We start from the raw sequence: 27,500 nt of genomic DNA, 5'->3' as shown, positions 1-27,500 counted from the left end.
AAACAATTGTCTTGCATAAACTCTTGTTTGTCAAAGAATACTTTGATAACGACTGTGATCTAATTATAGATATGCTTGGTTTCGTCTTTGTGTGTGTGTGTTCAAGTCCATTTTTAGTGTGGATGTGTCTGTGTTATTTTTTTTTTTTGTAAGTTTGTATTGTCTTGTATAAACTCTTGGTTGTCAAAAAATTCTTTGATGATGACTATGATCTCGTTTGTGGTCAAGTGTTTGAGAAATCTTTGCCTAACGAAGATGGAAAAAACTTAAATATATCTTAGTTTAACCAGACTACTGAGCTGATTAACAGCTCTCTTAGGGCTGGTCGGAAGGATTAGATATATTTTTACGTGGCTAGGAACCAAATGGTTACCTAGCAACGGGACTTACTACAGCTTATTGTGGGATCCGAACCACATTATATCGAGAAATGAGTTTCTAATCACCAGGAATAAATTCCTCTGCTTCCGCGTTGGCAGAGCGGGGAATCGAACTCGCGACTACCGAATCGGTAGGCGAGTAGTAACCCACTCGTCCAGCGAGGAACGACAATGAAGTTGGAACTTCAGAAGTTCAGGCGAAGATGCAGTCCATTATTACGATGGTGCAAAACGATCTGTATTTTATTATTTCACTTAAGTTTTTACATATTTATTAACTTGTTAATTTATCTGGTTTTCTGATGGATTTCTGTATTTTCTAAAACTTTCTGTTACTTCTTTCGAATGGATGCCATAGTCTTTGGAGGCTTGAATTTCAAGTCAGTGGCCCCTCTGGGTGGGGTTCATCTTGTGAATAATAATAATAATAATAATAATAATAATAATAATAATAATAATAATAATAATAATAATAGTTATTATGATTGCAGGTCCACAATAATATCGCATGTGAAGTATATAAAGTGTTTAATGATAAGAGCTTTCGAACCCTGCACCAGGTTCATCCTCAGCATTAGTACTTGAATGTCAGGTTCTACTCGGCAGTCAGCGGAGAAAATAATAAATATTTATATATAATTATTTAGTAAACTAGTTATTTTACGATAACAACAGAATGTCAGCTTCTTTCTCGTAGTCAGCGGAGGAACTTATGAATTACTTTTTGATAAAACTTTATTTTGATGAATTGTGATGATTTATTTATGATAAATTATTCAATAAATTTAATTAACTAGTTATTTCACGATAACAACAGAATGTCAGCTTCCACCTCGTAGTCAGCGGAGTAACTTATGAATTGCTGTTTTAATAAAACTTTTATTTTGATGAATTGTGATGATTGAGATATATAATTTTAATCGCTAATTTCGTCTCTCTCTCTCTCTCTCTCTTTCTCTTTCTCTCGACAGGTGGAATTAAAACCGAAAATTTGCGTGAAACAGCTGTGCGCGTGTCGAGGGCCTTACCACCACCACCACCACCGCCATCTCTCCATCTCCAACACTAACACCGCTACAGCCTCGCCAACAATCACCACCAACACCACTCCAACAGTCCTCCAACGCAACACTACCACCACCACCCCCACCAGCCAGTTGCAACGTCAGTCCCATCAACGACAGCAACAACAGCTGTCAGCCGCGTCAGCCCTTCAGAATCGGCATCAGCAGCTGGTGCTGCGGCAGCGCTACCTAGCGCCGCAGTCCAAGATGGGGTCGGGTCCGCACGCGTCCAGGATCGTCCGCAAATACCGCAGGTCGAGACTGAAACGCGTCAAGCGGCAGGAGTACCAGAAGCTGCGGGAGATGGTCCCCGCTCTGCACGAGAGGCCCAGGGTCTCCAAGGCGAGTCTCTCTCTTTCTGTCTGCTCTTGCTTTCGTTTTTTTTTTATATTTTTTTTTTTTTCAAAGTTTGGTGAGATTGTTGGTACCTGTTTTTTATTCTTTTTGTGATTGTTGGTAATTTTTTTTTTTTTTTTAGTTTGTGTGTGATTGTTGGTCCCTGTTTTTTCTTTCTTTTTTTAGTTTGGGTGTGATTGTTGGCCCCAATTTTTTGTTTTTGTTTGTGTGTGATTGCTGGTCCTGTTTTTTTCTTTCTTTTTTTTAGTTTGGGTGTGATTGTTGGCCCCCAATTTTTTTTTTTTTTGGGTGTGATTGCTGGTCCTGTTTTTTTAGTTTGGGTGTGATTGTTAATCCCCCTTTTTTTTTAGTTTGGGGGTGATTGCTGGCTCCCTGTTTTTTCTTTCTTTTTTTAGTTTGGGTGTGATTGTTGGCCCCCCAATTTTTTTTTTTTTGGGTGTGATTGCTGGTCCCTGTTTTTTAGTTTGGGTGTGATTGTTAATCCCCCCTTTTTTTAGTTTGGGGGTGATTGTTGGTCCCTGTTTTTTTTAGTTTGGATGTGATTGTTGGTCCCTGTTTTTTTTAGTATGGGTGTGATTGTTGTCCCTGTTTTTTTTTTTTTTTTTTTTTTTTTTTTTTTTTAGTTTTTTTTTTTTTGTTTTTGTGATTGTTAATTCCTCCCCCTTGTTTTTAGTTTGAGTGTGATTGTTGGAATCCCCCCTGTTTTTTTAGTTTGGATGTGATTGTTGGTCCCTGTTTTTTTTTTTTTAGTTTGGATGTGATTGTTGGTCCTGTTTTTTTTAGTATGGGTGTGATTGTTGGTCCCTTTTTTTTTTTTTTTTTGTTTGTTTTTTTTTTTTTTTTTTTTTAGTTTGGGTGTGATTGTTAATCCTCCCCCTTGTTTTTTAGTTTGGGTGTGATTGATGGTCCCCCGCCCTTTTTTTTTTTTTTTTTTTTTTAGTTTGGGTGTGATTGTTAATCCCCCCCTTAAAAAAGTTTGGTGTGATTGAATTAAATCCTCCCCTTTTTTTTAGTTTGGGTGTGATTGATGGTCCCCCGCCCTTTTTTTTTTTTTTTTTTTAGTTTGTGTGATGTTGTTAATCCCCCCCCTTTAAGCTTTAAAAGTTTGGGTGTGATTGTTAATCCCCCCCTTTTTTTAGTTTGGTGTGATTGATGGTCCCCGCCCTTTTTTTTTTTTTTTTTGTTTTTTTTTTTTTTTTAGTTTGGGTGTGATTGTTGGCCCCCCACCCCCCCACCCTTTTTTTTTTTTTTTTTTTTTTTTAGTTTGGGGTGATTGTTGGTCCCTGATTTTGTGTGTGTGTTTGTTTGGGTGTGATTGTTGGTCCCTGGTAATTTTTTTTTTTTTTAGTTTGGGTGTGATTGTTGGTCCCTGTTTTTTTTTTTATATAGTTTGGGTGTGATTGTTGGTCCCTGTTTTTCTCTTTTATTTATTTATTTATTTATTTATTTATTTATTTATTTATTTAATTTATTTATTAGTTTGATTTCTCCTGTGTGCGCTGGTTCGATTCCAGGAGAGGAGGGAATTATCATCAGCTAAAAAATTCCCCTTCGGTTAACATATATATAAGAATATATTAATTCCGAGGTAGAGCGAATTGGATAGATATTAAAGGTCATTTGTAGCTTAGTGTATGTATGATATGTGTCACGGTGATGCGATAGAAATTCATATATTTATCGTGTAACTTAACATCGAAAGCGGTCACCTGTACTGTGCTCACTTCTATAGGTCTGGTTGCGGTAACCATAGTTATTTGTCGTAGAAGACATTAGGCAACCACAGTAACTGATGCTTACAGTATCCTTACATAAATCCACTTGTGGAAACCATGTTACGTATTTTTTAAACCCTTCCTCGTAACAGATTTAGTGTAATTGCTGAGCAAACCATGTTACGTATTTTTTTTAAACCATTCCTCGTGACAGATTTAGCATCTAATTCTTGAGCAGACCATGTTACGTATTTTTGTAACCATTCCTCGCAACAGATTTAGTGTAATTCTATAAATAGTATTTTGAAAGAATCGTGATCATGAAAATCATGAGTGAATCGTAAAGGTTATTAGTATAAAGTGAAGAAACAAATATTGGAACGAACGACTGGTTATTGGCGAGTTCGACACACACAAATGTGGTAAGGAAGCAGTAAGATACTAGAACAAAAAAAACACAATAAATGCCCTCCCCACCCTCTCCCCCCTTCCCTCGAGGTAATATGACGTTCTCGCCTGAGGATAGGAGAGTTACTGGCTAGCTGTACTACTGTATGCTGAATAGATCTGTGATGAAATTATTTATAGAAAGGAGACGATGAGGAACCCAGTTCATGCAACAGTATTGTTTACTGTTGCCAAGAGGGACGATACAGAAATGACAGAAATCCTGCTTATGTGATAAGATACAAAGGACGGTTTGCGATCTAGCTATCCATTATTCGTAATAATTAAGACAGGAATGGTTTTAATGCTGAAACGAAGCTGATTTGGAGTAACACACTAAACCGAAATGTGGTTTTGGAAGATTTTTAAGCATAGTTTTTTTTGCAGAATTTTAACCCTCGCAAAAAAAAAAAAACAAAAAAAAAAAAAAAAAAAAAAAAAGTTGGTAGGTGGAAAGTATTGATTCTGTTAAACCTCAAATTTGAGAAAAGACAAAAAACCTCAAATAATAATAATAATAATAATGATAGCGTCAGATTTCATGGAGCTGTTAAAATAGGGTCAACTTAGCTGTTCATTCAGGAGAGCCATCTCTATACCAAACCATCTTGGGATTTTACTTAAATGTTGGAATATATTTGCGGGCTTCTCTAGAGAGCAAGAACCCGGTCTGGGCAAAACGGCCACTGAATCAGAAGCAACTTGGAGAGATCGGTATGGTCTTGACCTGTCACCTCGGTGGCCGCGAGTGCGATTCTAGGGCATTCCATTGAGGTGCGAGAGAGATGTATTTCTGGTGATAGAAGTTCACACTCGACGTGGTTCGGAAGTCACGTAAAGCCGTTGGTCCCGTTGCTGAATAACCCATTACACACATCTATACCTGTCTATATTAAAATTCCAGGTAACTACGTGTAAAATGATAATGTTTTTAAATGATTTACGCAATACATATCTATTTCTGTATATATTTCTCTTACTAAAACAATTAAATGTGGATATTCTAACAAAAACCCAGATTTTATAACTACGGAAATTGGACAGTTCAAGATAAACTTATCATAAGAACAAGTTGATCCAGTGTATACTTCTCGTCCAGATTTATAAGTGAGGTTTTCAAGAATTAGAAGAAACGTACAACAAAGCTTCCTCTTGAGTGCTGGCTGAACCAACCAGTAAGCTTTCCATGCAGACGAAAATAACAACGGCTTCGGGCATAAGGTTAAAACGTACAACAAAGGCTTTCCTAGTGAGATTTCCGTAAGTGAGGCTTTCAACCATCACATGAAAACTTACAACGAAGCTTCACCAGAGCTTTTTATTTGAGCCAATTCCTTTTCCTTTTTCGTTCTAACGCCACTCTGCCCTATTCCCACCAGGTGGAAGTGATCGAGGAGGCTATCAAATACATCGATGAACTTCACACAGCTTTAATTCAGAGATTTCGGGCCAGAGGTCTACCGTCGGTACTTAAAGGTAAGTTTCCACTTCCAGTTACTCGAAGTGATTATTACCAGTATCTTTATAATTATTTTAATCATTACATGTTATCGGTGTTCTTGCCTGTTGTTTTGTCAAAGCATAAGCTTCCAAGGTAAGGTGGAATATATTTTTGTCCTGCGGTTATGCTAAGGGCGGTCTGTTTGATGTTAAATTTTAAAATTACTTGACGTTTTTGAGATTTTTTAGGCTACTACAGCTGTAACTTGGGATAAACATTTCGTCAAAGATTCATCAGTATGACATCTGAGAAGGCTCAGAATAATCAAGATAGCGCTCTCTCTCTCTCTCTCTCTCTGTATATATATATATATATATATATATATAGATATAATTATATATAATATATATATATATATATATATATATGTGTGTATATACACTTACATGTGTGTGTGTTTGCGTATATACATATATATATATAAACACATATATTTATATGTGTATGTATGTATGCATGTATATATATATATATATATATATATATATATATATCCAGTATTATATATATATATATATAATATATATATTATATAGATATATATATATATAGACTCGAGAGAGAGAGAGAGAGAGAGAGAGATATGAATCTCAGTAATAGTTATTAAAAGAATAAACACCTCTTTCAGAAGTGCGTTTTCTATGTTTGCTTTTGGGCAATTTCCTCCCTCCACCCCACCCCACAGCCCTACACTTTGCATGATTCTCGTTAAGTCTGTAATCGTTGTTTTTCTACGTTCGCGAGAAAAAACAACTCCTCCTCCTCCTCGAATGGGGGTGGTTGTTTATCATGAAGAGATCTGGTTGCTCGCGATCTCTCTCTCTCTCTCTCTCTCTCTTGTGCAGCAAGAAGAATCAACAAGAGTGTGATACAAGCAGCTATGTGAATCCATAAATACCCCCCACCCTCTCCCTCCCCCTTCCCCTTTCAGTGGCCTCGTTCGTTCGCTTGTTTGTGCTGACATTGTTGCACAGAAGTGGGCACTTGAGTATTGCGTGACGTCATCATCATCATCATCATGTGTTCGTTTCAATTTGCGATCAAGTACTGGATTGTCATTTTCGAGGGCATGCCTCTCTCTCTCTCTCTCTCTCTTGAGAGTGTATCGACAACACGTTTGTTGAAGTATTCGAGGTTGCATTCTCTCTCTCTCTCTCTCTTCTCTTCTCTTCTCTTCTCTTCTCTTCTCTTCTCTCTCTCTCAGCATTCCATTTATCACGTATCTTAAAGCTGATGTTATCTATATATCCTATTGTTCAGTAACCTTTCGAGTTAACGAATCTCAATAAGCCTTTATAAGTTAATATTTATAACTTCATAACGTTTGTTAATGAATAACAGTTTCGAGGTTTGAGATCTGTATTCGTTACGTAATCGTTAATGACGTATCATTTCGAGAAGGTCTGGGAACACAAAAGCATGGAGAGATATCTTTTGTATTAAGATTTGAAAAGTTGGCTCATCTCCTCTCTCTCTCTCTCCCCCATTTTGTTCATATTCTGTGTGTGTGTGATGGAAGAGAGAGAGAGAGAGAGGAGAGAGAGAGAGAGATAACAGGCTCTTTTTTGTCTCTCCACTTTGATCATATTCTGAGAAGAGAGAGAGAGAGAGATGAGGGATTGGTTGGTCCTTTTTCTCTTTTCATTGTTCATAGCCTGAGAGAGAGAGAGAGAGATAGAGAGAGAGAGAGAGAATAGTTAGCTTTTATTTTCCATTTAGTCCATATTTCTAGAGAGAGAGAGAGAGAGAGAGAGAGAGAGAGAGAGAGAGAGAGAGAGAGAGAGAGAGAGAATAGTTAGCTTTTATTTTCCATTTTGTCCATATTTCTAGAGAGAGAGAGAGAGAGAGAGAGAGAGAGAGAGAGAAATAGAGAGATAGAGAGAGAGAGATAGTTATTTTGTTTTTTTTTCCATTTTGGTCCATATTTCCTGAGAGAGAGAGAGAGTAGAGAGAGAGAGAGAATAGTTTCAGCTTTGTTTTCCATTTTTTGTCCATATTTCTAGAGAGGGAGAGAGAAGAGAAGAGAGAGGAGAGAGAGAGAAGAGAGAATAGTTAGCTTTTATTTTCCATTTTGTCCATATTTCTAGAGAGAGAGAGAGAGAGAGAGAGAGAGAGAGAGGAATAGTTAGCTTTTATTTTCCATTTTGTCCATATTTCTAGAGAGAGAGAGTGAGAGAGAAATAGCCGGGCGTTTTTTTATATCTCCCCCTTTTGTCCATATTCCGAGAGAGAGAGAGAGAGAGAGAGAGAGAGAGAGAGAGAGACTGGGTACCAGATTGTGGAGAAGGCAGAACCCCAACCAACGAACCAACCAGCAACGCCGCGTGCCATTGCCATACTGGGAAGACCCGAGTGTGTACTCCACCCAACACACCACCTGTAGTAGTATATACGTACCTGCCTTCGCTGGGTATCTACCTATGCGTGTCTGTGAGCGCGCCGTTGAGCGAGCAGCCTTTTGTTACTCTTTCAATTAGCCCGTATTTCTTCCGGAGTTGGTTTTTTTTTTTTTTTTTTTTGAGTCTTGTGCCCGAATCTCGTTGCTTAGATGATGTTTATGGTCGTTTTAGTGTGTTAGTGGCTGTAGTATCTCGCCGCCTAGATGGTTTTTTGGTGATTTTTTTTTTTTTTTTTTTTTTTTTTTTTTTTTTTTTTTTTTTTTTTTTTTTTTTTTTCTGGTCTGTGTCCCTCTGCTTAAATGATTTTGGGTTGTGCCAGTATCTCGCTGCTTAGATTTGGACTTAGGCCTGTATTGCACTGCTTAGATTTTCGATGTGTGCCTGTATCTCACTGCTTAGAATTTCGACTCGTGCCTGTATTTCACTGCTTAGAATTTTGACTTGTGCCTTTATCTCACTGCTAAGAATTTGACTCGTGCCTGCATCTCACTGCTAAGATTTTGACTCGTGCCTGCATCTCACTGCTAAGATTTTGACTCGTGCCCTGCAATCTCACTGCTAACGATTTTGAGACTCGTGCCCTGCATCTCACTGCTAAGAATTTGGACTCGTGCCTGCAATCTCACCCTGGCTAAGATTTTTATTTTTTTTTTTTTTGACTCGTGCCTGTATCTCACTGCTTAGAATTTCGACTCGTGCCTGTATCTCACTGCTTAGAATTTTGACTTGTGCCTGTATTTCGCAGTTTGTGTGATTTTGACTTGTGCCTGTGTTTTACTGGTTAGATTTTAACTTATGCTTGTATTTCACTGCTTAGAATTTCGAATTGTGCCTGTATTTCACTGCTTCGAATTTCGACTTATGTCTGTATCTCACTTGTTAGATGAATTTGACTTGTGCCTGTATTTCACTGCTTAGAAGTTCATGTCAGCAAAGTTTAGCTGTACGTGTAAGTTTATTTTGAATTCCTTTATTTATGGTAAATAAATAGATATATTTCCCACAAGGTTCGGTATAAAATTTTCGCATGCGTACGAATTCGCGTAGACTGTTTCAAAAGAGGAGAGAGAGAGAGAGAGAGAGAGAGAGAGAGAGAGAGAGAGAGAGAGAGAGAGAGAGAGAATAGTTTTTTTATCTCCCCACTTGGTTCCTATTCAAAGAGAGAGAGACAGAGGTAACAGTTGTTTTTTTCTCCCCTCACTTTGTTCATATTGAGAGAGAGAGAGAGAGAGGAGTAGTTGTTTTTCTCTTCCCGCTGTTCAGATTCTGGAGAGAGAGAGAGAGAGAGAGAGAGAGAGAATTGTTGTTTTTCTCTCGCCACTGCTGAGATTCTGAGAGAGAGAGAGAGAGAGAGAGTGTACTTGTTTTTCCATTCCTCACATTGCTCATATTCTGAGAGAGAGAGAGAGAGAGAGAGAGAGAGAGAGAGAGAGAGAGAGAGAGAAGCTTAATTGTTTGCTCACCACACAAGAGCCTGAAGGAAAGTCTGTTTTCAAGGTAAACGTTTCTGTTGAACTTGGTGTAAATGTATCTCGGGTTTGTAGCAGGATACTGAATAATGGGAATTAAAATGTCTGTATAATGAGAGTTTAAATGTCTTTCTAATGGAAATTGAAATGTCTGTTTAATGGGAATTTAAATGTTTATATAATGGGGATTAAAATGTCTGTATGATGAGAGTTGAAATGTCTCTGTAATGGAAATTGATATGTCTTGTTTAATGGGAATTAAAATGTTTATATAATGGAGATTAAAAGGTCTAATGAGAATTAAAATGTCTCTATAATGGAAACTAATGTCTATTTAATGGGAATTAAAACGTCTAAATTATGGCGATCAAAATGTCTATATAACGGGAATTAAACTAACTATATCATGAGAATTTAAACTTATGTATAAAGGGAATTCATGTCTATATAATGGGAATTAAATTCCCTACATAATGGGGATCAAAATGTCTATATAAAGAGAATAAAATGTCTATACAATGAGAATTAAAATCTCTATACAATGTATATATAAAATGTCAATATGAATCATTTTGTGATGATGGAAGATCATAACTTCATGGAAAATTATATCACGGAATTCGTAACATCATAGGAATTATGACGTCAAGTAACTTGGAGTTCATTTTACGTAAATCTAAGGAGAAAAGGGTATAAGGCAAAAGGGTTGACTTTGTATTTGAGTAGACTTAAGCAAGTGAAACCCAATTAAAGATTTTTAAGAATGGAGCCTGTAGCACCACTCTACCCAAGGTTTGGAAAAATTGGTTATAATGCTCCAGTGGTGGCCCAGCTGTTACAATTTAACAGAATTGATATGAAATGATGGAATTAGAGCTTTCAGGTTCACTAGTTAATTAATAATCTTTTATTAACAGCATAAAGATTTATCTTACACATCTTTAACATAGCGAGAATAATGGATTATACTGATAAAGAAAGAAATTGATTGTGGTTTTGCAAAAGGCTAGTTGCAAGCCCTTTTAGTAATTGTGTCGTGTGCGCGCCTGCTCGCACGCGCGCGCGCATGCGTTGCTTGCTGACTGCTTGCTTGCTTGCTCGCTTTCAGTGGCAAGCTCGTAACATGTTTAATGCTTTCCCGAAGGACATTTTATTGCCGTTGTCAGACGCTAGTTTTTATTTATCTTTTTTTTTTCTTTTGGTGCATGTGATGAAAGTTAATACGAGGAGTTGGGTCGATATATTCTTCTTGGAGAGAGAGAGAGAGAGAGAGAGAGAGAGAGAGAGAGAGAGAGAGAGAGAGAGAGTGGGGGTGAACTGAATTTGCCTAATAAATCCTATCATAGAGGGAGAGAGAGATGAAATTTTGTAATACCTCCTATCGAAGAGGGAGAGAGAGAAAGGGGGGGGGGGGGGGGGAGCAAGGAAGGGCGACTGAATTTGCCTAATGCATCCTATCATAGAGAGAGAGAGAGAGAGAGAGAGAGATGAATTTTTGTAATACCTTCTATCGAAGAGGGAGAGAGAGGGAGAGGGAGGGAGGAAGGGCGACTGAATTTTCATAATACATCCTGTCGTAGAGAGAGAGAGAAGAGAGAGAGAGAGAGAGGAGACTGAATTTTCATAATATATCCTATCATAGAGAGAGGGAGAGAACGGCCTGAATTCTGATAATACATCATCTCGTCGAGAGAGAGAGAGAGAGAGAGAGAGAGAGAGAGAAGAGAGAGACTGTTAGCTGTAACCGATCGTAGGAGCGCGACGAACTGAATCCTTCGCATGATCTAATTATATCATTGGACGTGGCCACTTCGTCTTGTCAGAAATTTATCAAGCAATCAGATCCCACCGAACCAGCTGTTCAGGGCGAGTATATATATAAATTTTCGAACTAGATCCATTTTCCCTTGCTTGCTTGCTTGCTTGCTTCTTGCTTGCTTTAATTGCCTTCGTCCTAGCTTGTCTCTCGTACTTACTCTCTGCTTGTTTAACCAGCCAGTGCCATGACGCTCGTCCTTGATTAAATCTAATTGATTAAGTAAATGTATTTAGAGTTTATTCTGTTTATCGTATAAGAAGAGTTACTAGGAGAAACGTCAATAAAATATTGATTTTAATGTTTCTGTGCAGGAGCAAAACTTCTAGTAACACAGTTTCCAGACTAAGAGAAGGAATTTGGAATTGTTTAGAAGAGCCAAAATAGCCTGCTAATATATAAAGTTCGTCAAAAGCTTGTAAAGAATATATTGCTCGTATAGATAGTAATGGTCTAACAAACATCTACGTGCTGGTAATTTATATGTATGTCTATATATGTATATAGTATAAATGAATTATATATATAATCAGTAAAGATTTCCCTTAAAATGACATGGCATCAGCAATTACAAACTTGTTCTTTGAAATCACACAAAGTTTTCATTTCTCTCATGTCGCCAAACCATCTCAAAACACTAATCGATCATCCTTTCACCCGAGTTAACCCTCACTTTTGTTGTATCTTTTATCGCCATCTAGTTGCATTCATTGAACTTTCTTTCGATGCTGTAGAGTTGGCTCAACTGTTCCTCCTTACCTCTCCGTCTTCCATTTACATTCAACATCCAAACTGTACTTCCATAGAGAAAAGTTGGCTCAACTGTTCCCTCATACTTCCCGATCTTATATGAACACACTCGCCTGTGACTAGTGTTGTAACTTCCACACTTTCTCACACTTTCACAAGGTTATGTAGTTTCTGGTTACCGTCTCTAATTCAGTACTGTAATATCTAGAAACAGCAACCATTCTGTATTTCATTCCTCCAGTCATGACCGATTTTCTTATCACACAATTTTGTACTCCTAATATCTTTTCTCTAACTTCTCATTCACTCTACTGATAATGGCATAACACAGGCTTGTCCCAGTCTCACTTTCACACCAAACCAGTCACTCTCCTGTCTACATGTTAGCATTTAGTTATTCTCACTTTTCTACTTTACCTTGCATTTCTCAACATGCTCCACATTGTCCTCCTTTGATCATGCCTTGAGTATTTAGTATTAGCACAATTAGCAAGCATTTTCATACCCAAGCACTGGATAACTGATGTCATGAATCAGGCCAGAATAATGATCGAAAACATGGTCATGATTCTCTCTCTCTCTCTCTCTCTCTCTCTCTCTCTCTCTCTCTCTCTCTCTCTCTCTCATTACTGCCTGCATAACCTGTTGGAAGCTTGGCTAAAAAAAGAGAAAAAGTTGAAGAAAAATAAAAAGAAACCTGTTTGAGTTTAGTTCGTCGTGTACCAGAACCGACACGACTTTTTCCTTTCCTCTTCGTTTCTTGCAGTCAACAAAACCGGGTCATTCAATCTCCCCCTCCTTCCTCTTCCCCTTTCCCCGAACTAACTCCCCCCCCCCCCACAACACACCACACACACACACACACACACACACACACCCACCCTGACCCCTATGTCTTTCAAAATGAAAGAAATAGCGAGTATCCTCTTTTTTTTTTTATACTTAATATTTATTTTTTTTACTGTCACCTTGCCCTACGCCGTTAATTTATCTACGCCCGAGTTTACCGGCTCTAATTCTGTCGTAGATTGTAAAGTGATTGTTACTGGCGATCATCTGATCTTTTGTGATGATTATCAAAAACGTCTTGCATTCTCTGAGACGCATCTTAATCCGTCCACCTTTTCGTGATGTACTTCAAAAAAAAGTCTTCGTCTCTGGGTAAGTTCGTGTTGTATTTGCTTAGGTGCCTTTGAATGTCACTGCTATTCATTTTCTACTGTTCCTTCAATCCTCTTGGTTGGCTGATGACGGCAGAAAGGAGATAGTTTCATAAAATGAATAAATTTAAGGTACTTTTTTTGTGAAATTTATAATTATTATTATTCTGAAGGTAAACTACCATTGCTGGTCCACTGGTATAGTGGTTAGTGTCGTGGCATGTCTCGGGTTCGCGTCTCCCCCAGGACGATGAAAAATCACTGGCCTTGTATCATGAACGTTAAGTCTCATCAGGGCACTGAAAAATATACAAAATTGATATATATATATATTATATATATATATAGATATATAATATAATATATATAGATAATATATATCATATATATTATATATATAAATATATATATAATATATAATATATTATATATTATATATATATATATATATATATATATATATATATATTATATATAGATACAAACACCCACACACACACAACACACACACACACACATATATATATATATTATATATATATATATATATATATATATATATATATATAGGTAGATATATAGTAATATATGATGAATAGATATATATGTGTATACACAATATAATCTGAATGCATGAAGAATAAACATATATGATAGGAACATACAAAAGGTATCGATACCTCTGAGGAACGAAATAACTCAGCGTCTGTACTCTGACCTCTTGCAATCGCTGCTTATCACCTTATCTGCCTAATGGCCAGAGAACATAGGGACGTTTCTCTCCTGAATACCAAATGGCACCAGTGTCAGATTTTTGACGCTGGATTTTGAATAGAAATTAATTCATATATTTTTTTTCTCTTTCCGGCGAGTTTTTGTTCCTTATTCCTTTCAAAATACCGGCCTTGTTTTGAAATTGTACGCGACGGGTATTTAATTTATTCGCATGCTATTTGCGCAGGTAAGTGTTTAGAATTTGGCTTTTAAATGCTATATCAAATCAGGAAACCGAAGCGTTTTTAATATTTTGATATTTTAACCTGAACAAATTAATTATGTTAAAATTAACATCGTTTATAGTCCTGTTGTTATAACTATTATTTATTAATCTTTTTATGTATCGGAGTACTTACCAAGAGTAACATTCAGCGTTTTATACATAGATAACTTATAGTCAACTATGGTTTATGTATCTTTTTATGTATTGATGTACTTACCAAGAATAACATTCAGTGTCTTATACATAGATAACTTTCAGTCAGCGATTGTTTATGTATCTTTTTATACATCGATGTACTTACTAAGAATAACATTCAGTGTTTTATACATAGATAACTTATAGTCAACGATGGTTTATTTATCTGTTTATACATCGATGTACTTACCAAGAATAATATACATAGATTATTTATAGTCAATTTTATCAAATTGTTACTTTGTAATTTTTAAATTTATCAAATATTTACATTTTATTTTTTACATAACTTTGTCAGATGTTTGCATCCTATTTTCAGCAAGTTTATCAGATATTTACATTTTACTGTTTTAACAACTTTATCAAATGGTTACATTTAATTTTTTTAACGTTGTTCCTGAATATCCTAGAAGACGAATTCTGTCTTAGTTTAATCAGTTTATCATTTTAGTTCAGAAGTCCTTTTTAATTCTTTCATATAATGTTTACAACTTCTTAAGTGTGAGGGGAAGATCTTGCACGCGTCCGGAGTAAGCTGCAGGTCGGATCACGCCTTGTCCAGTGTGCCCAATCCTCAAGGATTCCACTTCAGGGAAAAGGCTCATTAGGAATCTGTCTTCTGATGCATTAACCACGAATATTTTTTTTCATCAAGAAAGCTATTTTTAGATGTATGATAGTGGCCAAAGAATGCTTGGTTTATTAAATATGCAGTTAGCGTTACCACTTTGTTGTATATTAATTTTTTTTTATTCGGAAGAAAAATTTACCGAGGAATTTTTAATTTTCTATTTTTATTTTATTTTTTGCTTATAGGTATGCATATCGCAGGCGGGTAATCGCCGTTGAAACTGCATTTGCTTGCTTGATTGACACCCTGATTGATTGATTGATTGATTGATTGATTCGAGATAATTTAATGCTTAGTCTGCGGTCATTGACGCGCGCTTGATAATTTGCGCAATTTTTTCAAAAACATAATTTCCAGCTCAGTAATGAGTGAGCGAGTGCTTTTGGGGCCGGAGAGAGAAACGCTTCATTTTGCAAACTCTTTTACAAAGTGCACGGGATGGTAAGGTGCTCGCTTGTTTTCTTTACTGATGAAAGGTATCTCTCTCCTATTTCTGTATAATTTCCTATTACCTTCTGTGAGTTCTTTCTAATGAACGCCATGTTATTTTGATTCGTGAATAACAAGTCTGTGGCCCCTGTGGTGGGCTTCCTCCTTATGAATTAATAATAATAATAATAATAATAATAATGACACTTCTCTGATAATTGATGTCTTCTTTTACTGTATTTCCTATTGCCTTCTGTTACTTCTTTGAAACGCACGTCATATTCTTTGGAAGTTTGAATTTCAAGTTAGTTGCCCCTTTTTGTGGGCTTGTTCCATGTTGAATATGGTTAATCTTCGGAATAATAATAATAATAATAATAATAATAATAATAATAATAGTAGCAAACATATGCATACAGAAATATTATGTATGATAAATTCGTAAAGTAACTAATTCTACTGGCAGAACCAGGACCGTTTCAGGGAATCCCTTCTCACCCCTCCCTTTTTTTTTGGGGGGGAGGGGGTGGTAGGATGAAATCCTCATTATAAACCATCTTAAGGGGCCCCCCTATAACCCTGCCAAGTTTCATGCCCATCGGACCAGCGTGTTTGGCCGTGATTCAATGACAGACGGACGGACAGCCATAACGCCCATTATAATAGAAAGGTTATTATTATTATTATTATTTTATTATTATTAATTATTATTATTATTATTATTACTATATTTTATATTATATTCCTACCGGCACTGACGACGACCCCTGCTTGACCCTGGACCTGAGATCCTGTTTTGATAAAATAAAATATCATCTTCTAGATTATTTTATTATTATTATTATTATTATTATTATTATTATTATTATTATAAATACCGGCATGACGAACCCCGTCTTGACCTGGACCTGAGATTCCTGTTTACATAAAATTATCTCATTTTTTATTATTATTATTATTATTATTATTATTATTATTATTATTATTATTATTATTATTATTTCACTCCTCGCGGTTGTTAGATACTTGACGCAATCCGCTGATATCTCATTATTAAGAAATTTTAACACTTTGTTCCCCTCTAGAAATGTATTTGTCCTTGCCATCTGTCCCTCTCCCGCCAATCCGCGCCCCCTTCCCTCTTTTAAGAGAATGTTTTAAGCCTTCATGCAAGTCTCTGAAATAAAATACATTAATGAAAACATACGTAAATGCAAAGATACGTTAATGCCAAGATTGATGGCCGGTTTTTCCTGTGTTTTTTGTGTTTGCACGTCGGCCGTCGATGATGTAAGACTTCTTAAAAATAGAAAAAAAACAATAAAACATTATTAAATAATTGATTGAAGGATTTTACTCATCGGTCCGTGAAGGGTGAGAACCGTTAAAGGTCTTTTTAAAAATGTCCGGGGAGTATTTTAACTTTCTTTTTTTTTTAAGGTGTGGGGACTTGTTGATGCTCGATGCTAAAACACTGTGGCTTGTGCGGTGTGATTTATGATTAGATAATGTTGCTTGTACAATTTTTCTTGGGTTATTATAGGCGAAGAAATGTTGTATTTGCATATAAACAATAAATATATAATATATATATATATATATATATATATATATATATGCTGTGTGTATGCAAACTAAAGACTTAATCATTGAGTATATATTGAGGCATTTATTGCGGTTAATTTGAATGAAACAGGGTATCCATAAAGTCCCAGTACCTTACTGAACAATAACTAATTGTAATGGTACTGGGACTTTATGGACACCTTGTACTTGTATGTAAGAAACAATTGCTTTTCATAATGCATTAGCGAGATGGAATAGAATTGTGCCTTATTAATCTGCAGGACCACATAATTGATTTTAATATGTTGTGGCACTTTCTTTCATTTGCATACATGCCCACATGTTGTAAGGTCCACGGTTGTGTATGGGTACATATATATAATGATAAAGCTCTCTGTAGAGGGTTATTTTTAAGTATAGTATGTGCCCATATATTACTATGGGTTTATTTCTCCATTTTAAGACTCATGCTGTTATTATTATTATTATTATTATTGAAAAAGAAACCCACAAATTCACTTTGTAACTTGTTTACTTCTAAGTATTTACATTTAGTTTTACTCCACACTCGAGTACTTTCAGGCCCTTCTGTGGCCCATTCTCAAGAGATGTTTGGGATGTTAGCCTGGGTCAAGGCCCAAACATCTCTTGAGAATGGGCCACAGAAGGGCCTGAAAGTACTCGAGTGTGGAGTAAAACTAAATGTAAATACTTAGAAGGTAAACAAGTTACAAAGTGAATTTGTGGGTTTCTTTTTCAATCTTCAGAAGAAAACTGAAAAGTTTTTGTTTGTGGATTATTATTATTATTATTATTAGTTATATTATTATTATTAGTATTATTATTATTATTATTATTATTATTATTATTATTATTATTATTATATTATTATTTATTTATTTATTTTGAAGATAAATAAGTGTACAAAGTCTGCAGGATACCTAGAATTTTAATCCAAGTTGAATTATTATTATTATTATTATTATTATTATTATTATTATTATTATTATATATTATTATTATTATTATTATTATTATTATTATTATTATGAACAAATTCTGCAGGATGCCTTGCAATTTAATCGAAGTTGAAATTCCGGTTGCATTGTCAATTTTTTATCATTACCTGAAGTCTGCATAGTAATGGAGAAGATATTAGCAATCAACATTATCATCCAAACTGTCAAAGTAAATAACAGGAAATCATAACAAAACCCCCGAGTCACACCGAAGCACCATATACTCTAGAGACGCATTGGCGCGCGACGCCACAAACGCAAAGCGATTAGAAAGTGCTAGGTAATATTGATGGGGAGATTATTTTTCCTCCCATTCCTCAGTCTCTCCGGGTATATTTCAAGATGAGCGGCCGGATAACGACGCTGAAGTATGGGGCATTTGCCCATGATGACTTTCTTAGAATCGTCGTCATGAGAAATGGTGATCACTGTTGGAAAGTCTCCAACACAGTGGAGTTTGCCTTCTTACTAGGTTAGGAACCGGTGGGTAGTTTGGTTGTTAAGGTACTGTTCGGCTAGATAAACCAGGTATTTGTAAAGGGACTGTTCTGATGGATAAACCAGGTTGTAAAGGTAGTGTTCGGATTGATAAACTAGGTATTTGTAAATAATACTGTTCGGATGGATAAACCAGGTTAGCAACTGGGGGTCACTTGTCTTTTAAAGGTGCATATATACCTTGTTTGTAAACATTCCTTGATGATAAATTGCGGATAGGAGTCGAATATCCTTTTTGAAAATATTGATGTCTGTATGTGTGTGTGAGTGTATCTCTTTACGTACTTATTAATAATAAATAATAAAACTAGTAGCAGTCCCCCCCAGAGTAATTTCCACGAAGCATAATTGAGACTAATTTTTTTCTTTCCCCGATAATTCGTATATCAAGCTAGTCATTACACTTCGGCTGCCAGAATTAGTTCCTAACCTAACACTTACATACCTGACCTGCCCTGACCATGATTGGAAGGTCTGAATCTCTCTCTCTCTCTCTCTCTCTCTCTCTCTCTCTCTCTCTCTCTCGGTGACCATTGCGAAAGTATCAGAAACTGAATCAAGACCCCTTCTCCGAAAATTTCTCAACTTAACGGTTTGTTAAGCAGATAGAATTAATTAAGGCCAATGGATTTCATGCTGTATATTGTAATAACTGCGAGAGATAACTGCAAGGGAAATAAGTTATTATTATTATTATTATTATTATTATTATTATTATTATTATTATTATTATTATTAGTCAGAAGATAGTGCCGAGAACCTTCTTGATTGTTCTGGCAATAAGACGTAATGAAATCTTATAATCGGAGTTAAATTATGATAATTTATCATTGTGATTATAAATAAGCTTAACTAGATAAGCCAGTCACATAATATTTAGAACGTGGAAATTGGAGTATGACACAGTGAATGAAGTTGCATCTCTTAAGTAATTGGCAAGAGACCTGAGGTATTTTGATGAAAAGTAAAAGTAAAAGTCATAAAGCAAAGCATTGCAAGGCTGGAGGCCTCAGGTCAGGTCGCACCGTAAAGAACCTTCGTTATCGTTTACTACAGTTTGCCCCCAGGGACAGAAACTATTAGGGAAGATGAACTATCTTGATTGTTAACGCCCATAGTTTTACTAATGTCTTTCTCGTTACTGGGTGGCGTCGATTGAAGTCTGTTGCAGAATGTTGAATATTGCAGTTGTTTTCAGAACGTTGAATATTGAAGCTTTTTTCAGAATGTTGAATGTTGAAGTTGTTGCAGAATGTTGAATATTGAGGTTGTTTTCAGAATGTTGAATATTGAAGTTGTTGCAGAATGTTGAATATTGAAGTTTTTTTCAGAATGTTGGATGTTGAAACTTTTTGCAGAATGGTGAATGTTGAAACTGTTGCAGAATGGTGAATATTGAAACCTGTTGCACAATGTTGAATGCTGAAAACTGCTTAAGAATGTGAATATTGAAGTCTGTTGCAGAATGTTGAATATTGAAGTTGTTGCAGAATGTTGAATATTGAAGTTGTTGCAGAATGTTGAATATTGAAGTTTGTTGCAGAATGTTGAATATTGAAGTTTTTTCAGAATGTTGAATATTGAAACCTTTTGCAAAATGTTGAATGTTGAAATTGTTGCAGAATGTTGAATATTGAAGTCTGTTTAAGAATGTTGAATAATGAAACCTGTTGCAGAAGTTTGAATATTTCGATCTGTTGCAGAATGTTGAATGTTGAAATCTGTGTAAGAATGTTGAATATTGAAACCTGTTGCAGAATGTTGAATGTTGAAATTGTTGCAGGACGTTGACTATTGAAACCTGTTGCTGAATGTTGAATTTTGAAATCTGTTGCAGAGTCTTGAATATTGAAGTTGTTGCAGAATGTTGAATGTTAAAATCTGCTGAAGAATGTTGAATATTGAAATTGTTGCAGAATGTTGAATGTTGAAATCTATTGCAGAATGTTGAATATTGAAGTTGTTGTAGAATCTTGAATATTGAAACATGTTGCAGAATATTGAATGTTGAAATTGTTGCAGGATGTTGAATATTGAAACTTGCATAGTGTTGAATATTGACATATGTTGTAGAATGTTGAATGTTGAAGTCTGTTGCACGATGTTGAAATCTATATAAGAATATTGAATATTGAATCTGTTGCAGAATAATGAATATTGAAATCTTTGCAGAATATTGAGAGATATATGCATAAATAGAATATCTCTCTCTATATGCTATTTATGCTAGAGGTAGTTGGGCTTTTTGTATTTACTAAAACACGCCAATTGTATATCGTTTACGTATTTTAAAAATATAATTTTTTTCTATCATGATCAATATCATCATGATTTACTTTTGATTATCAGAATCTCTCTCTCTCTCTCTCTCTCTCTCTCTCTCTCTCTCTCTCTCTCTCTCTCTCTCTCTCTCCGAAATGCTCTTACATAGTAGTAAAATAATTGCATTTAACTGGTCCAGTTACGTGGCTGGACCTACTAGTTAGGCCAGTTTTTTCCCGTGGGCTGTCGTAGCCTATTCTTACATGGCTCTATTAGATGCCTGTATGTGCGTGTGTGTGTGTTTGTGCTTGTGTAAAAGAGAAAAGAGAGAGAGAGAGAGAGAGAGAGAGAGAGAGAGAGAGAGAGAGAGAGAGAGAGAGAGAGAGAGAGAGAGCTGGATGGAAATTATATATATACTGCCCTCGGAACAATTGGTTATGCCTCATACCTCGGTGGTATACCTTTCCATGTAGCTTATGTTGTGTATGTGGTATGCGTACATGTTTTGTAGGACGATATGTGGATATGCTTGCGTGCGAGCTGGGGATACATTGACATGACGCATACACATGTATTTGTGTATATACACAAATTGCACATTTTTCCCTTGACTAATTTTCATATTGCTTCAACGTACTGCATCTAATTATTCCTACGTATGGTTATGATATACTTTTACACCAATCTATCATTCTGCATTACTTTATATACTAATATTCATAATTCTTCAATGTACTGCGTATATTTATCACTACCTATAGGTGTATATGCTCTGTAATGTCTATATGATCTTGATTTCCGTATTATTAAAAGATTACTGCATTTCATTAATTTTTTCAACGGGTATATCACCCCACGAATATTCATAAAAGCTTCAGTGACCCTGATATGTTTTGTCATATATTTGTCTTCGATGACATTAATAAAATATATATAGTTGTTATTTGTAAGTTTCATTGCTTTTTGTTGTGATTCAAGTCTTCTTTTTTATGTTATCAGATCGTGACATATTACGGTACTCAGATTAAACAATCGTTCAGGTATTTAGTTTATCAAAATATATGCATCAATATTTTTCAACAATTGACGTCATTCGCTGTCAATTGTTATTATTCAATTTTACTTGAGAAAGACATGAAAATGCATAAAATAAGAAAATATATTTAAATAATAATTTTAACTGGAGACCCTCGAATTTCCACAAAAAGAAGAAGAAAAAAGAAAAAACCCAATTCACTTAAATATATATTTTTTTCTTTTTTGCCACTTTCTCGGGTTAAGGAAAGAGGCACAGTAAATCATCATATCGGTTCCATTTTGGGAAACAGGGTCGTTGGCCCGTGGTGGAGGATGGGATAGGATGGGAAGGGTGGGTGGGGGGGGGGTGGGGGGGGGGGGTGGGGGTTCGTCCAAATTCATGCACGAAAAATGTCTCGAAAATTGATTTGTGGTCCCAAGCTGAACTCCGATGAAAACTCGTGAATATATTTCTTTGATTACGTTCCTCGTGTCTCCCTCTGGCCCTTGTCTTTGCCCTCTCTCTCTCTCTCTCTCTCTCTCTCTCTCTCTCTCTCTCTCTCTATCTCGTCTCTCTCTCTCGCTCTCTCTCTCTCTTCTCCTTCTATTATTCTTCTTCCCTCCATCCCTTCTTCTTTCCCCATCTCTTACTCTTTCCCCATCTCTCTCTCTCATCTCTCTCTCTCTCTCTCTCTCTCTCTCTCTCTTTCTCTTTTCCACATCCCCTCTATCTGGCTTTCAAACCAGATTTGTCGGTGCAGAGATTTGTTGGTTTCCAAGAGGCTCCGAGGTTTTTTCATATTTTCTTGTCTTCTTTCTGACTCTCGAGAAAGACCCGTAAGTCAGTCATGCTCTCGTAATTCAGTTCCGTGAATACTGAAAGGACCATTTTACTTTTCCCACATTTTTTTTTTCTAGTTTTTTTTTTTTTTTTTGTTTTTTTTTTTTAGTGTGTGTTTGTGCGTGTGTTCTTTAAGGGGGGGAGGGGGGGGGGGGGGGGGGGGCCGAAAAGTAGTAGGGAGCGGTCTGCTTTAAACCTGGTTTTTCAAAATTGTAGGTTGAAATCTACCCTTTTGCGTCTCATGATTTTATGCAGTTGCTTTAGAGATGATTTCTGGCATTACTGAGCATTGTCAGAGAGAGAGAGAGAGAGAGAGAGAGAGAGAGAGAGAGAGAGAGAGAGAGAGAGAGAGAGAGGTGATATTTGAGTAAATATGCTGTGTGTGTGTGTATTTAAGGAGAGAGAGAGAGAGAGAGAGAGAGAGGTGATATTTGAGTAAGTATGCTGTGTGTGTGTGTATTTAAGGAGAGAGAGAGAGAGAGAGAGAGAGAGCATTTGAATGTCTACAGAAAGAGTAGTAGTTCTTGAGAGGTTTGAATAAATACGTAAAGCTATCAATTCATATGAATTTAAATTTGTGAATTGTTTATAGGACAAAAAAAAAAAAAACCTAAAAGTGTCGAAAGACACCATTTCTTCAATTCCAAAGTACATTTAGAACTAGATCTCATCACGATTTTAATTTAGAAATGTAGTAATGGAATCAAGTTAGAATCCTGGTTTTGCAATTCTATACAGAAGGAAATATCTTTCTTACTGAACATTTTCCCGATTGTAAGAAGACGTGAGACAGAATTTCCAGTTTCATATGATATATATATTTTTTTCAAGCGTGCGATCGAGAGATTTGCTATCGTCACATGATTTGTTTCAAGTGAAAGTCATCTGGTCGTGATATGTCTTAAAGTGGGTGGGATTTTTTTCTTTATGTGAGTTGGTTGTCTTTGTTTTATCGACATGATTCTTCATCTTTACATTGCGTACGAGTAATTTTGCCTGACATAATTTTTTTTTTCAATTCTCAATGGATTGTCTACTTTATTCATTAAAATCTTCAAATTGTCCGTAAAGTTTCTCATGTGTGCGTGTGTGTTTTTTTTTCTATTAAGCCCTTGCGTGCTTGCTTGTGCATGCTTCAAAAATGCATTTTCAGACTTCGGTAAATTTTTGACGTCTTAACATATTTTCTGCAATATCTGTTCGTTTCTTCTTCTTCTTGTATCTTTCTCTGCGTCTTCTCCCACTTCCAAGTGGGCTCTCTCTCTCTCTCTCTCTCTCTCTCTCTCTCTCTCTCTTACCGTACAGCCATACCACTGCAGTCTTCTTTTTTCATTTTTTCTTAAACTCGATAACCATTTCCCTCCTAATTGCCAAGGTTTCCTATAACGTAAGACATTCATTTTAATTTCTTGTCAATTAGAAGGTTATTAGTTTCGTATTCAGTTGCTTCCTGGCATCTGCACATTCGAGGTATATATTCTTTGAATTACGTCGCGTAACGAGTGTTTTTTTTTTTTTTTTTTTTTTTTTTTTTTTTTTTTTTTTTTTTTTTGTTTTTTTTTTTTTTTTTTTTTTTGTGGGGCCAACATTCTCTCTCTCTCTCTCTCTCTCTCATACACACCACACATACACCCCCCTATCTCTTTCAAACACACATACAATACATACATAAATACTCTCTCTCTCTTTCTCTCGCTCTCTCTCTCTCTCTCTCGACACACCACACCATACACACATACATAAATAACCTCTCTCTCTCTCTCTCTCTCTCTCTCTCTCTACTCTCTCATCTCTCTCCCTCTCGAGAGAGAGAGAGAGAGAGAGAGAGAGAGAGAGAGAGGTGGGGGGCATTATTATACGGTGTGGATGGAGAGAGAAGGAAGAGAGGAGGAGAGAGGAGAGAGGGGGGGGAGGGGGGGGGGATTATTTATTGTATATGTGGTGTCTGTTTGTGTGTGAGAGAGAGAGAGAGAGATGAGGTATTTATGTATGTGTGGTATGGTGTGGTGTGTCGAGAGAGAGAGAGAGAGAGAGAGAGAGAGAGAGAGAGTAGAGATTTATGTATTGTATTGTATGTGTGAGAAAGAGATAGGGGGGTGTATGTGTGGTGTGTATGAGAGAGAGACCTTTACCTTACAGACCTTCATCTTGTTCGGGTTGCCCCAGGTCCCTCAGTGTGAGGCACCTCTAGTGTCTACCAGAGAGTTGCTAGTACATCTTCCGGTATATTTGCATCTTCCAATCTTGGATGGTGGGATGCAGTTTAGATATTTGTCGAGCTTATTCTTACATCTACGCTCACTCTGATATATTCCTCAGATGAGCTGGCAACGCATTGAATAGGACGCTGCATTATCGATGCTGGTGCGTATTGGATTAATGTCCTGTGTGCTTTCCTTATTTTTCCTGGTATAGTTTTGGGCACTATTAATCTACCTCTGCTTTCTTTCTTTCTGATATTTTTAGTTCCATGATATTTCTGCTATTCTTCTATCTGTTTCCATGCCTGAATTATCATGTAGCGTTCTCTTCTCCTTTCTAGACTATATAATTTTAAGAATTGTAGTCTTTCCCAGTAGTCTAGGTCCTTAACTTCTTCTATTCTAGCTGTAAAGGACCTTTGTACACTCTCTATTTGTCAATATCCTTTTGATAGTGTGGGTACCATATCATATTGCAAATATTCAAGTGGACTACGAAACATATGTTTTATACAGCATAATCATGTGTTCAGCTTTTCTTGTTTTGAAGTGCCGTAACAACATTCCCATTTTTGCTTTACATTTTGCCAACAGAGTTGCTATTTGATCAATGCATAAACATGTTCCTATTCATCATCACACCAAGGTCTTTAACTGCTTCCTTATTTGTGATGGTCTCATTATTAGGTCCCTTATATGCATATAGCTTTCTTTCTCTGTCTCCATAATTTATTGATTCAAATTTATCAGAGTTAAATACCATCCTATTTACCTCTGCCCAATCATATACTTTGTTAAGGTCTCTTTGTAGAGCGTTCCTATCTTCATCACAAGTAATTTCTCACTATTATTCTTGTGTCATCTGCGAAAACTACTCACTACCGAATCTTTAACATTATTGTCTATGTCTTCAATCATAATAACAAACAGTATTGCAGCTAACACCGTACCTTGCGGCACACCGGATATTACCTTGGCTTCATCCGATTTCTCGTCGTTTGCAATAACTATCTGTTTTTCTGTTGTGTAAAAATTCTTTTAACCATCTTCCTACTTTATCCACGATATTGTGTTTTCTAATTTTCTTCGCTAATATATTTAAGGGTCTACTTTATCAAAAGCTTTGCAAAGTCTAAATAAACCACATCTGTTCATTTCCGCTTTCATATTTTTGAATATGTTTTCACGGTGGACTAACAGTTGGTTTGTTGTACTTTTTGGCCGGGTACGAACCATGTTGTCCTTTATTAAACAAATTATTTTTTATTAAATGTTTCATAATATTTTTCTTCATTACCCTTTCATACACTTTCATAATATGTGATGTTAGACTCACGGCCTATAATTACTTGCTCTAGTCTTGATCCACTTTTGAAAGTAGGGGTAATATATGCTAATTTGTGCTCATCATATATCTTGCCTGTATCTACACTTTGTCTTAATAATATTGCAAGTGGCTTTGCGATAGAATGAAACTACTTTCTTTCTTTAACAAAATAGCAGGAATTCCATCAGGCCCTGCAGCAGCTCCATTTTTAATTTCATTAATAGCCTGCACAATATCAGCTTCATTAAATCTATGTCAGCTAAATATTCACTATTTTCATCCCTTACTTCTATATCATTATCTTCATTATCTATTCTAGGGGTGAATTCTCTCTTATATCGTTCTGCCAGTATGTTGCAAATTTCCTTTTTTTCATTCGTTAATCTCCCTTCAATTCTCAGAGGGCCTATTTCTATTCTTCTTTATTCATCTTCTTCGCATATGAGTATAATAGTTTGGGGTTTGCTTGATATTTAATAGGGTTTTTTCTTCCAAGTCCCGTTTTTCACTTTTCTTTTGATTGTATAATCTTTTGTTCTGCATTTTCTATCTTACTTTTTAGTTCTATAACTTTCCATGCATTTTTTTCTTTTGCAAGACCTTTTTTCCACTTTCTGAGTTTTCTGGAACAAGATCCTTCTGTCTTCTTGGTATGCATGAATGATGGTTTACTTTTCTTCTTCGGTATATATTTTTCCACTATTATCTCCAATATTTTATATAATATCTCCGTATTTACCCTTATGTCATCACTTACGAAAATGTTATCCCAATCTTTGTTTAATTCTTCATTAATTTCTGACCATTTATATTTTTACTGTAGAAGTTGTATTTTCCATATCCTTCCCACTTTTTCATTTCTTGCTTATCTCTATTTTCACTTGCTTTGGAATGAACTGTTAATTCTATGACATTATGGTCTGAAATACTCGCATTATAAACTATTATTTCTTTAACATAATTCATCTCGTTCACAAATACTAGTCTAAAGTATTTTCCTTTCTTGTTGGCAGGTGATTTATTTGTTGAATGTTGTATTCTAGTAGCATATCTAATAGCTTTTCAAATTGCCTCTTATCTTCTGCACTACTATTACTCTCTTTTTTATATGTATAAGTACAACCACAATAAATCCTATTCGTTCTTTCCATTCATTACGAAAGGAAAGTTGAAGTCACCAGATAGGAGAATAGTCCAGTCCTGTGATTTCTACATATATCATCCAATTTTTCAATTATTATGTCAAACTCTTTAGTATTAGGAGGTCTATATATTACTATGTTCATCAATTTTCAGATTCAAATTCTACCGCTATTAGTTCACATTCTGAGTTACTATATTTCTCATATATTTTTCCTTGTTTTTTGTCTTTCCCATATATTGCGGTTCCCCTGATTCCTATTTTTTCTATATGATCTATAAGTTTGGAACCCTTTTATTTGATCATCATCCCAGT

General features: G+C 35.8%; 1 protein-coding gene across 1 annotated transcript in view; it reads left to right on the top strand.

Moving 5' to 3' along the window:
- Positions 1-27,500, top strand: part of LOC135194945 (uncharacterized) — a 178,067-nt gene that overhangs the window by 41,134 nt on the left and 109,433 nt on the right. Inside the window, exons 2-3 of the mRNA XM_064221167.1 lie at positions 1,352-1,786; positions 5,343-5,439. Of these exons, the coding sequence (XP_064077237.1) occupies positions 1,352-1,786; positions 5,343-5,439 (532 nt within the window). The remainder of the gene's footprint in view (positions 1-1,351; positions 1,787-5,342; positions 5,440-27,500) is intronic.

Source organism: Macrobrachium nipponense, chromosome 15 (assembly GCF_015104395.2).
Source record: "Macrobrachium nipponense isolate FS-2020 chromosome 15, ASM1510439v2, whole genome shotgun sequence".
Taxonomy (NCBI): Eukaryota; Metazoa; Arthropoda; class Malacostraca; order Decapoda; family Palaemonidae; genus Macrobrachium; species Macrobrachium nipponense.
Note: the sequence above shows the minus strand (reverse complement) of the source record. Positions and strands in the feature narration are given on the sequence as shown.